The sequence below is a fragment of the Rhododendron vialii genome, chromosome 9a (assembly GCF_030253575.1).
Source record: "Rhododendron vialii isolate Sample 1 chromosome 9a, ASM3025357v1".
In the NCBI taxonomy this organism is placed as follows: domain Eukaryota; kingdom Viridiplantae; phylum Streptophyta; class Magnoliopsida; order Ericales; family Ericaceae; genus Rhododendron; species Rhododendron vialii.
Genome location: NC_080565.1, coordinates 4,097,532 through 4,110,520, shown reverse-complemented (window position 1 = coordinate 4,110,520; position 12,989 = coordinate 4,097,532). Strand labels below are relative to the sequence as shown.

Sequence of the window (12,989 nt, the reverse complement as noted above, 5' to 3'; positions counted from 1 at the left end):
TGGAGCCAGTAATCATATGATTGGCTCAAGGCAGCTTTTTACTGAACTTGATGAAAAGGTTCAGGGAGATATTTCTTTTGGTGACGTCTCTAAAGTACCAGTTCGAGGGAGAGGTGATATTATAATCAAAAGGAAGAATAGAGATCATGCATTCATCTCCAATGTCTACTATGTTCCAAATATGAAGACTAATATTCTTAGTCTTGGCCAACTGCTGGAAAAAGGCTATCAAATTAGCCTAAAGGATATGCAGCTGACGATTGCAGATGCTCGAGGGAAGCTGATTATTCGAGTAATGATGGTGAAGAACAGGATGTTTCCACTAACTGTTCTTCATGACACGCCAAAGTGCCTCAATGCCATTATCAACGACAAAGATTGGATATGGCATCTCAGATATAGGCACCTCAACTTTGAAACCTTAAAGCTGTTGGTCAACAAAAAGATGGTCAAGGGCTTACCGCATATTCAACGTCCAAATGAGGTATGCCAAAGCTGCATTCTTGGCAAACAACATCGCAATAACTTTTGAAAGCAAGTTGATTGAAGAGCATCCATGCCGCTCGAGCTAGTACACACAGATGTCTGTGGTCCGTTGAAGCCAATCTCAAATGGTCAGAACAGATACTTTCTCACGTTCATTGACGACTATAGCAAAAAAACGTGGGTATACTTTCTGAAATTGAAGTAAGAAGTATTTGAAAAGTTCAAAGAGTTCAAAGCTCTTGTTGAGAAAGGAAGTGGCTACCACATCAAGACATTGCGGTCAGACCAAAGAGGATAGTACACAAGAGATCAATTTTAGGGATTCCTTAGGCAATAAGGAATCAGACACCAGTGCACACCTGCCTATACCCCTCAGCTAAACGGTGTAGCTAAGAGGAAGAATCGCACCATTCTCAACATGGCTAGAATCATGTTAAAAGATAAAGACATACCCAAAAGATTTTGGGCCGAAGCAGTTCAATGTGCAGTCTATCTACTGAATAGGTGTCCTACGAAGAATGTGCAGTTGAAGACCCCTCAAGAAGCATGGTCCACTCACAAGCTAAGTGTGGGTCATCTCAAAGTGTTTGGTTGTATTGCTTATGCCAAAGTTCCGGAGGCAAACAGAACCAAACTCGAAGACAAAGGAGTTAAGTGTATCCTTGTTGGATACGGTGACAGAACGATGGGATACAGGTTGTATAATCCCATCACTCAAAAGGTGATTTTCAGCAGAGATGTCATTTTCGAGGAAAATGAATCCTGGAGCTGGGACCAGACAGAAGTTACCAGAAATATAGAGCTAGAAGAAGAAGAACATGAGCAACCATCACCACAAAGAGGTGAACCATCCTCACCTGTTGCACAAGAGTTTTCAGACATGAGGTCCAAAAGTACACGGAGCTTGGATGATCAATACCAGAATACGGATCTGCTATATGTAGATTTCACCATGTTCTGTCTACAAATAAGTTGTGATCCAGTTAGTTTCGAGGAAGCTAGCCAAGAAGGAAAATGGAGGAAGGCTATGGATGAAGAGATTCAATCCATAGAGAAGAACAAGACTTGGGAGCTAACCAGTCTCCCAAAAGGTCACAAGGCAATTGGAGTAAAATGGATCTACAAAGCTAAGAAGAACGCTCAAGGAGAGGTTCAGAGATACAAGGCAAGACTTGCAGTGAAAGACTACAAACAAAGAGAGGGCATTGACTGTAATGACCCGTAATTTTCGAGTGTTATTTAAAAGTTTTATAAATGTTAGAAATTTAGGGATAATGCGAATTTTGTTTGGTTTTTATGATTTGGGGTTAATGTGGAAAGATTGTTAGTAGAGGGACGTAAGTGCAATTTATATGTGTGCTAGTATATATAGGTGTGTGTGAGTGTAGGGGATTAAAAATCCTAAATCTCACTCTCTCACCTCTCCCGATCTCCCTCTCTCTCGGCTCTCCTCTCTCTCTCTCTCTCCCTCTCCCTCTTACTCCCAACCAAAACCTCACGAAACCCACATAAACCCACCCCCATTTTACCTTCTCTACATGTTATTAAGCTTGAATCTCGTGGGCTTTGCTTGAAGGAGGTGTAATCCGGTCGATTTTAAGATTTCGGAGTCAAAGGTTCGCGTGGCCCGATCTCTTTGCGTGTTTGCTCTCCGACTTCGAGGTAGGGATTTCTTACTCTCTCTATGTGATTATGAGTTGATTATGTGCTTAGATCATGCCTTGATTCCTTGTTGTTGTTGGGGTTTTGCCTTTTGAAGTCTAAAATTCGCTGAAAAAGTCCAGGGTATTGATACCCCAACCTTTTCTGGACAGCAGCCGTTGAGGTATCGATACCTCATTTTGGAGTATTGATACCCCCTTGTTTTCTGGACAGTTTTGACACATTTTGCTCTTCTCATGCTCGTTTGAATCCCGATCCCTTCTAGCACTCTCTAAACACTTTTGAATGACTTCTAAACATGATTGTTCTTACCTCGAAGAATCACTTACCAATCGGTCTCCATTGGCTCTCGTTATAACATAGAAAAGTGTAGAATTAAATGATTGGAGTGTTCATACGTTGTTTATGTATCTGGTTGAGTGAAGTAGATATTGTAACATGTCTCAATGAACGACATGGACTTATTAAGCGCTATGGCATGACGTAGTGATTGGTGGGCGTACCATGGAGTCGTTATTAAGTATCATAAACTATAATGTATGATGTGGGCGTTTGGTTGGTCGATAGGGGTTTGTTTAGTGGTCCGAAAGAGAATAGGGTAACTCGTATCTTCATGCTTCGTCTTGATTGATCATCCTAGGTTCCTTCATTACTCGTTCTAAAAGATTCTCGTCTAGAACCTAGTGGGTGGTGTGTCGTGGAGTTGCTGTGGGTTCGGTACGTGATGAGGGGCATCGTGATAGACTTAAAGGAATAACGTGATGATCTTAAGGTATTTATTAATGTGCGACGTGACAATTTGACTCTTGATGTCATGTAATACGAGGGATCAATTTAGAAAACGAGTTTGCGAACAATATGGAAGGGTGAGTTAATATGTGAACCGTCCGCTTAACATCGATATCTCACTCTTATCTACATTCTTGAAATTAGAGTTTTGGAAATACATAGGATGAAAAGCGATACAAATGACGTGAAGTGGACGCACGGGGTCCCGAATGCCCGAACATAAATGAAAGGCTTCTAGTGGATGCACAGGGTCCCAAATGCCCGGACATCAATGAAAGGCTTCTAATGGAAGCACGGGGTCCCAAATGCCCGGACATAAATGAAAGGCTTCTAGTGGATGCACGGGGTCCCAAATGCCTGGACATCAATGAAAGGCTTCTAATTGATGCACGGGGTCCCGAATGCCCGGACATGAATGAAAGGTTTCTAGTGGATGCACGGGGTCCCGAATGCCTAAACATGAATGAAGGGTTCAGAGGACGCACGGGGTCCCAAATGCCCGAAATAGTATTTTAAAGGAAATGGCTAATACTTGAGAAATACGAGACAAATTGATTATGCTCTAAAAGAAAATTTAGTGATATGTTCGTATTGTTCTGTAGGGAGATATATTCATTGTCATTAACTCCTTTGCGTTCGTTGTACACATTTATTGTTGCCCTTATATTACGGTTTGTGTGTGATCACCAAATATACTTATAGATTGAGACAGAATAGATATCATACGGGAATGTAAATTTGCATAGTGTTGGACAAGTGTTATTTGGTTTAACTAGAACGATTCGAGTTGGCTCCTACCTCTAGTTGATGTGCAAGTTATTGGGGATACTCTTGTAAGATTTTGATTCTTTTTTTTATTGAAGAGTGCTCCTTCGTGATGGAAGACTCTTATTTCTTATGATATTATGTTGTATTCATTCACTCTTGGTGCATGTTTCTTCTCATTGCATATAGTTTGAGTATAGAATTCTCTACTGGGCTAGTGTAGCTTAACCTATCACTTTCAGGTACATTTCAAGGAATTGACGCAGAATGCATGGTGTGCATGCTTGATCTTATCTCTTTTGAAAGCCGTCCGAGAAGTGGTTCTATCATCTTTTGCATGATCTCTTGAAGGGATGAGATTGTAAATTTGTTTGAACTCTTTTAATTTCAGATGTTATGTAATCTCTAAATTTACTGTCTTTAACTAACCACGGTATTTGGGCCATAGTGCCAATGTTGTAAACCTTTAAACTTGGAGATTTGGTGTGTGAATTCATCTGGGGACTCTCTTTTGGGTATTATCTATATTATACAAGGATCATTTTTGAAATGGATAAATTATTTATATTGAAAATCGAGGGTGTGACATAGACTATGGTGAAGTGTTTGCCCATGTTGCCAGAATGGAAACGATTAGGCTAATGATCACATTAGCTGCTCAGAAGAGATGGAAGATCTACCAGTTGGATATCAAGACAGCATTCCTGAATGGAATTCTAGAAGAAGAAATCTATATTGAGCAACCACCTGGATATGTGAAAAAAGGCCGTGAAGACAAAGTATACAAGTTGATGAAGGCCCCGTACGGGCTGAAGCAAGCTCCTCGTGCATGGAATACTAGGATCGACAAGTACTTCCATGAAAATGGATTTGAGAAATGTCCATACGAGCACTCACTATACATGTTGATGATTTGATCTTCACTGGCAACAATCCAGCCATGTTTGAAGCATTCAAGAAAATGATGTTTCAAGAGTTCAAAATGACGAACATCGGATTTATGGCTCACTTCCTAGGCATTGAAGTGACGCAAAGTGAAGAAGGAATTTTTATCTCCCAAAGCAGGTATGCCACGGAGATACTGAAGAAGTATGGGATGGAGACATGCAATCTAGTGACGACTCCAGTTGATAGTGGACTGGAACTGAAGAAAAGTGATACTGGGAATGTTGATCCAACCTATTTCAAAAACTTGATTGAAAGTCTGCGATATCTGACTTGTACTAGGCCAGACATACTCTATGGTGTTGGCTAGTCAGCCGATACATGGAGACGCTAGATCAGTCACACTTGTTCGCAGCAAAGCGGATTCTTCACCACATCAAAGGGACTCATAGTGATGGACTGTTCTATCAGTCAGGTGGTGACCTGAATCTTTCTGGTTTTTCAGATAGCGAGTGGGGAAGAGACTTGGATGAAAGGAAGAGCACAATAGGGTTTGTTTTCTTCATTGGAGATACTGCCTTCACTTGGACATGTAAGAAGCAAGCGATCGTGACGTTGTCGTCTTGTGAAGCAGAGTATGTTGCCGCCAACTCAGTTGTCTGTCATGCTATATGGTTAAGGAATGTGCTGAAGCACTTGGGCTTTCCGCAAGAATTGCCCACAGAGATCTACATCGACAACCGCTCTGCAGTTGCGCTTGCAAAGAACCCGACTCATCACGAAAGAAGCAAGCACATCGATACCCGCTACCACTTCATCAGAGAGCATGTAAAAGCAAAGGAAGTGGAGTTAGTTTCTTGTAGGACATATGATCAAGCAGCTGATATCTTTACAAAGCCCCTCAAACATGAAGCTTTCGTAAAAATGAAGACAATGCTTGGAATGAAGAATCTCTGAGAATCAAGCTTAAGGGAGGATGTTGAAAAACCAGTAAGCTTGATTTGAAAAAAAAGAAAGAAAACATGTGGAACTATTGTTTTGGAGGCTATGATTGCCTGCAAGTGGAAGGGCAAGTTCCTGAAGAAGGAAAGTCAGATAAACCTGTACGAAGAGCAAGAACAAAAAAGTGGGTATTGAATTTAAGCTTCTGTATTTCAATTTGTGATCTTTGCATTTACTGCAAGGTAATCTACTTGTTTGTTTGATATGCCTATAAAAGAATGTATTCTGATTATGTAAAAGATATGAGTGGAGTAAGAGAATAAGAGAGTTACTGAGAGAGAAATTCCTCCTCCTTGTATGTTATTTTCACATTGAGTGAGTTCAATATATTATGAGTGTGTTTGTGCAATTCTCTTGTGAGTTTCATACATTATAAGTGTGTGATCAATACTCCTCCACCCAACAAAAATTAGCTATGATTCTTCAAGATTAACAAAAGATTCATTAAAAAGACAAATTCCAAGGCACAAGTGACTAGTTTATCAAAATTTAAATCCCATACAAGTTTGTTTTTTAATTAGCAAGTGACCCCGCGGTGTCCTCATTTTTATAAAATTTTAGGAGTTACAGCATCACTGTAAATAGAAAGCACATCCTTGGCACCCACCCCTTTTCCAATTATATTGCCAGTCCTTAAATCTTTTTAACCTTTTGATTTTGTGTACCTCATTTTGTTATCATTATATTTTAATTTTGATTTTAGCAAGTCATGTGTTGAACTTATTTTCTTGCTAAATGGCAAAAGAAAAAAAAAGAAAAGAAAACATTAACTTGAGATTAATGTTCCTATGAGGGGAGTTACCTTGTGTAACAAAAAAATTAAAATAAAAAAATTACGATTCAACAATGTTCATGATCAACAACTCCATTGAAATGTGACGAGCTAGATACTGAGTTGCTCTCTTGAGCACTTGAACAAGACTGGCCCAAAGTATTTGGGGGCCTAGGCCAAATTATCAAGTGGGGTCTTAAATTTTTTCACAATTATATAATAACAAGAGATAATTGTTATATATAAAAAATTTAGAGCAAATTTTACAAGGAACATGCTTTGGTACCAGGGGTGTTTCCTTGTGTTCTCTTTGACACAAGTTCGAAACCTACAAATAAAAACTTAAAAAAGTGTTGGGGGCGGGGATTAAACCCAGTCCTGCCGCGTGAATTGACACGCATCTTACCACTAAACCAAGGAGACTTCTGCAAGTTATGTTGCGAACAAATAATATATATAGATATATAATAACTCCAAACGGGGTCCCTCTTATGAGGCCAAAATTTCAGGCGCAGGCCTCTCGGGCCTTGCCCTTGGGCCGGGTCTGCACCTGAAACAAGAAGTTTGGAGAAGCCCTACACAATGGAATTCCAAATCCGCGTAGTCAGGGATGACTGCAACTTAGCAGCACTTCCATCAGAAGATAGCTCGACCTCCCTAGCCGCGGCAACATCCAGCTGAGAAAATCTCACTGCTCCTAAAATCCGCTCCGGGAGCTCCGATTCCGCCTGGCTTTCTATTAGAAAAGCTATATCGACGGTAATCTTTGTTAGGTAACCCAAACACAGACGACAAATTGTAGTTGCACCCACAGAAGATCCAACGTCGATATCAACTTCCATGACATTGTCCGCGACGTAGTAATGGCAAGTGAGTACTCGTCCGATTACGCATATAGCATCCCCTACTGCTTTTTTAACAACCCAAGGCCCTTTGGGAATGTTGGCAATCACTTTGAGCCTTGATCTCCTGAACCCGTCGTCCCCTTTACAGAACCGGTCCAACAAGGATCCGTCTGGAATCGGCTCTCTGGCTACGAAATACGCGATGGCGCTATGATTGTCCTTGCTTGGGAATTGTAGATTGAATGCCCAGACGCGAGGCCTATTACCCGTCGGGAATTCTTCGTCGAGAACCTTCCTGACGCGGTTTTTCGGATCTTTTAAGACCTGCGAGATCTTTGCGGGACCTTTGATCCAGTCAAATCCGAGCGGCTTCAAAAGATACTCACCGCCGGGAATTTTCACGTTTGTCAAGAAGTACTCTGGACCACGAACCCGGAAAATGTCACCGGGAGGAGTAGCCCAGCCATTTGGACAGTTTTCTGGTTCAAGAAGTGGAAAATCTCCTTCTTCCTTCACTCTCTCTATCCATCCATTCTCATTTTCGCTAGTGTTGGCCATAAGAAATCAAAAGTCACCTGTTCAGAAAAAAAGTTCATTATACTACCAGTTTCATGGAAGGAACGCACGCAAATATTACTCTGAACGCATGACACTTTCCGGAGATGCTAATAAGAAGCACAGACACAGATACGAGAGGAGGCACAATAAAAGAAGATGTAGTTTCAGTTTTTGTCAACATGAATATTATACTTGTTGGAATTTGTCCCCCATCAATTAATTATCTCATCCAAAATTAGTATATGAGCCTCGGCTGTCTTTCTACTTATTGCCAATTGATTTTGAGTTGAAAACTTTAACAATATCCATAAATAACCAAAACCAATAAATTCTTCATGATTGACGAAAGATTCATTAAAAAGACAAATTACAAGGCACAATTGACTAGTTTCTCAAAATTTAAATCCCGAAAAGGTTTGTTTTTTAATTAGCAAGTGACCCCGCGGTGTCCTCAATTTTTTTAAACAGATTTTTTTTTTATTAATCCCTGAAATTATTACAAAGATTAAAATAAGGGAAAATGACGGCCCTTGACGTGATTTGATAATTAATACCTGTAAATGACATTTGCAGAATTAACAAATGTTCTCAGCATGTCCTTGACGGTTATTAATTATCAAAACTCGTCATTGGCCGTCATTTTCCCTTAAAAGAATATGGAATGATGACATTAAATCCTAAGCAATACTAAAAACTACTCCCTCCGTCCCTTTTTAAATGTCCTGCTTCGTAACTCCAACTTATTAAAAAGACATCATCATTATACCTTTCACATCAACTTTTTCCTCCACTTTCCCTACTTACCCATCATCATTACACTTTTATTCACTAACTTTTCAAAATAGAATCTACTTTTAGGGACAAAATAAACAATTCACCAACTTTTACCCACTAACTTTACAAAGTGGACACTTATTAAGGGACAGCCCAAAATAGAATACTGGACTGTAATAAAGAGACGGAGGGAGTATTTTCTATCTATCTGAGACCTAATTCCTAGGTTAGCAAGAAACCAACCCAAAAAACACTCATTGGGTAAAGCCACGTTACATTCGTTGGGCCAAGCCCAGAAACCTATGTGTCTCAAACCCAAATCTACAACATTCAGCTCAAAGATGGGTCAAGCCCAACCCAATACCCAATCAAAACCCAAGCCCTAAGCAGATTTTGCTGCCGATCAATCTACTGCCGAAAACCCTCATCCGGCGAACCCAACCACCACCAAGAAACCCCTTGGCCGAACCCAAATCCACCAGATGCTGATAGCCACGTCGACGCGATCCTCACCTATTCCCAGACCTTCGAAGTGACCGTCGAGAAACTGCCAGCTCACTCCTCACAATCGATTTGAGCATCCTGCGACCCCACGACGACAACGCTTCATCGTCTCCCTCAAAAGCTCAAGTAGATACACTTCCCAGTTCCATGGCCGTCCCGAAATGTTTACCGTAATGCTTCGGCTTGCCATTAGGCCCAACCGAAACATACCTAGGAGTGCAAAACCGGTGGGAAACATCACGATCCATGCCTCCACAATCGCCAACCCACACCACGCCATTAGGCCGAGTGGCAACACCCAGGAGTAGAAGCCAGCGGGTGGTCGGGGAGAGGAGGCACAACAAGAAGAAGAAACCGGCAGGAGAGAAGCCACTGCAAAAACAAGGGAGGGGAAGAAGAAAAAAGAAGAGGAGGGATGCATTAAGCTACCAATGGCCGAGGCATAAGGAACCTTGGTCATATACTCCTTCTCAGCATCTGACTTAGGAGGTTGCACATCAGAAAGCTGAAAATGACTTCCTAGAGGTGTGCCCCTTGTCATTCTGCATATTTAACCTTTCAAGGACCCATTCAATATACTCAGCTTGACTCAATTTGAAGACCCCTTGAGTTATGTCCATTTTGTTCCTCATCCCAAGTATGTGCTTTGCTGCTTCCAAATCTTTCATGGCAAATTCCCCTTGCCTAATTGATCTTAAACTACAAGCCTAAGTCCCACTTTAGCTACGAAAGCTTCTGGTAGTATCAGTGCATCATCGGCTCATCGCTGTGATCACCCAGCACACACGCATCCACTCCATCCCCAAAACAACATAAACTGATTGCAAAGGAATCCCATGAATCACCTGCGCTATTTTTGGTTGCTAAGACGGTTATGGAGGGGTTTTTTTCCTCCGTAACATATTTCCAAGCAAAAATTCTGTCTATACAAAAACAATTTTTCCGAAGAATACAAATTCAACGAATATGAAACAGCTTCTCCTCCAGAAATTGGGCTAAGGACCTTACTCTAAGCGGGAGCCTCATCCACTGAATCACCCTAATCACACTTTATCAAATAGCAGCAAATTGGACCCAACTCAATTCAACTAATATCCTTACTTATTCCTTTATAACCCTAAAACCATTTCTCACAAATCTGTATATTGAAACTCCTTCTAATGACCTCTGCATTTGGCCATGATTCCTCCTCTGAATGCCAATAGGGAACCCGATCATGGGCAGGGGTGGATCCAATGTAAGCACAAGAGGGTCATATGACCCTCTTGAAATTATCGAAATTTTGTGTATGTGAATTAAAACATAAAATATTATATAATAAACTACCCAAAATCGAGCAGGAAGGACGCCTAGATCAAGTGGTAAGGTCTTTGGTTTCCCACTTAAAGTAGTTGTAGTACCACAAAGCCAATCCATGCAATTCTACCAATTACTCAAATAAAAATGTAATAAACGATCTAGTGAAAATGTAGAAGCACTAATAAATTCATTTTTTATTCTCGTTATGTTTTTTTGAACACATATTCTCTTTATATTGGATTGTGAGTATTTTTATTAAGCTTATGTTGTCCAAAATTTCTGGATCTGCCACTGAATTAACAGATAAATAATTATTTCCACTCAAACAAAGTCATATTTTGTTCCCTCAACACCCTAAAGGGATTTTCGCCAACCTGGGTTAAAGATTCCACAAGAACGAATTTCCACTAGAGCGAATTTCCTCTAGAACGAGTCAGATTCAAATTTTCCATTTCCACCGAAAAGAATCAACAACGAGAACATTAACAGCAAGATGGAGAAAAGGTTTATGCATAACGAGGATACCAGGGGTGCTGGCCTGTATCCCTTCCGATCTGTTTCCACTTTTCCAGCCATTTTCCGATCATATTTGGATGATCGGCTCCGTTCATTTTATAGAGTTCGGCGAAAATCAAACATACCAAAAATTGTGTTCATTGAACTTTAGTAGATACATGATCGACACACGTGAACATTGAAGAAAACCCAAAATTGGATAAAAAACATACTGAATCGGAACCCAGTTTTGATCTTCTTTTTTTTGCAATTTTCACATGTGCCAATCATGTACCTACTAAATTCGATGAACACAATTTCTTGTACAATTATAGTTCTCGCTGAACTCTACAAAATGAACAGAGCTAATCATCAAAGTGTGATCAGAAAATGCCCGGAAAAGTGGAAATGGACCAGAGGGGATACCACCACCCTGGTATCCCCACTATACATAAAAGTTTCTCAGCAAAATGAAATAGGTAAACGCACTGATCAACCAAATAAACGAAAGGGGGAAAAAATCAATCAACAACAACATAATCAAGCTATCAAGATTAGAACAACTTTTCGAAAAACTTTTACCTTTCTCTCTCTGGGAAAAACCGGAGTGATGTTGTGGAAGATAGGAGAACAAGGGTGGTTTTGTGCTTCACGTCAAGATGTATATACTACTCCATATATAAATGAGTGCATATGAAGCTATTAAAAGAGAGTCAGCTCTTTCCTTGTTCAATCTTGGTAGAAGTAGGTAATGCTAGGTTACCCCGAAAAGAACAATCAGTGGTTGAGATTCACTTTAATGCTTAGGTCCCACAAATTAAAGTGAATCTCAATCACTGATTGTTCTTTTCAGGGCACTTTTTGGATAAGTTTTCAGGGTACCTAGCATTACTCTTCGTTCTTTATTGGCTTGGCAAAGCAACTAGTCCAAGGGGTTGGCCAAGTGGTCTTGGCCTGTAACTTAGGTGTTTGTTTCATGTCCTAAGGTCTTAGGTTCGATTCTCCTAACATAAGTGTGTGAGATGGCCGTGAATAGTCCGAAGTGCGTACAAATTGACCGAAACACCTTGCATTATAAATCAAATCAAATCAACCAATCCAAAGCAAGCACGAGCTGTGCGTTATAACTTGTACGTCAGTTGATTGGCATTACATGCAGTGGCTTATGCACTTTCGTGAAAGGAGTTGGATTTTGACAATGGACCCTTTCCCTGATTGGATTTTGACAATGGACCCTTTCCCTGATCACTCACTCCATCGCTGTTAGTTGTTTATACTTCTTTTATATGTAGGGGACTAGCTGGGGGTGTTTCCATTGACCGACAATTATTGGATCACAATTTTTTTATTTTGCTCTTATTTAAAAAAATTTCGCGTTTATTAATTTTGCACCAAATTTTTATGTAATATTGGTTCGTCTCGACGAGAAAAATCGGAAAAGTAAAATTTTTTGACTTTTACACAAGTAATTTTGAAAATATCCAAGAAAAAGTCCAACAAATAGACTTTTTAAGCTTTTCCTTAGATATTTCTCACAATACTTGGGTAAAAATTGTGAGTTTTTTTTTTTTTAATCGGCAAAAGTAACATTTTATTAGGGAAAGGGGGAGAGAATTCAACCAAAAGTTGGAATAAACAGTTAAAGGGACAAAGCCTAATACAACTCCTGAGGGCCTCTTTACACCATAATTTGATAATTTAGTCTATGATCGACTGGGTCAAAATGTGACACGTGTCAGCATGTTTTAGACTAATTAATTTAAATTCAATGTGAAGCCTATTAAGGAAAATAAAGCGGACTGATCGACGGTTAGTATTGATTCAAATCCGGAACACGTGTCGGAGCACAAGTCACAAGCAGATCGTGGACAAGACAGTTAATACAGGCAGTTGAAGCAATTACAACATTGGGAACGTGTGAGATCATGGAGCAAAATAAGGAAGTAACCGCCCAATTCAAGTCAGAGGAGGGAATTCCATTTGATTTGAATTTCGAGCAGAGGCTACACACTATAAATACAAGAATTGAAGACAGTTACAACCCCTAATCAATCGCTCAAAGGCTTCTACTTTTATCTGTACTTTACATTTCTTGCTCTAGGAGTAGCTTGTAACGTAATTGTCTGTTAGATTGTGTTCTCATCGTCGATCGA

The 12,989-nt window shown here is 40.1% G+C and overlaps 1 protein-coding gene across 1 annotated transcript; it reads right to left on the bottom strand.

Moving 5' to 3' along the window:
* Window positions 1-6,578: 6,578 nt before the first annotated feature.
* LOC131301752 (protein ENHANCED DISEASE RESISTANCE 2-like) lies at window positions 6,579-11,548 on the bottom strand. Its single transcript, XM_058328157.1, has 2 exons — window positions 11,419-11,548; window positions 6,579-7,781 (listed from the first exon to the last, which is right to left on the bottom strand). Exon 2 carries the CDS (start codon window positions 7,762-7,764, stop codon window positions 6,937-6,939), a length of 828 nt encoding a protein of 275 aa, XP_058184140.1. The 5' UTR covers window positions 7,765-7,781; window positions 11,419-11,548; the 3' UTR covers window positions 6,579-6,936.
* Window positions 11,549-12,989: the final 1,441 nt, after the last annotated feature.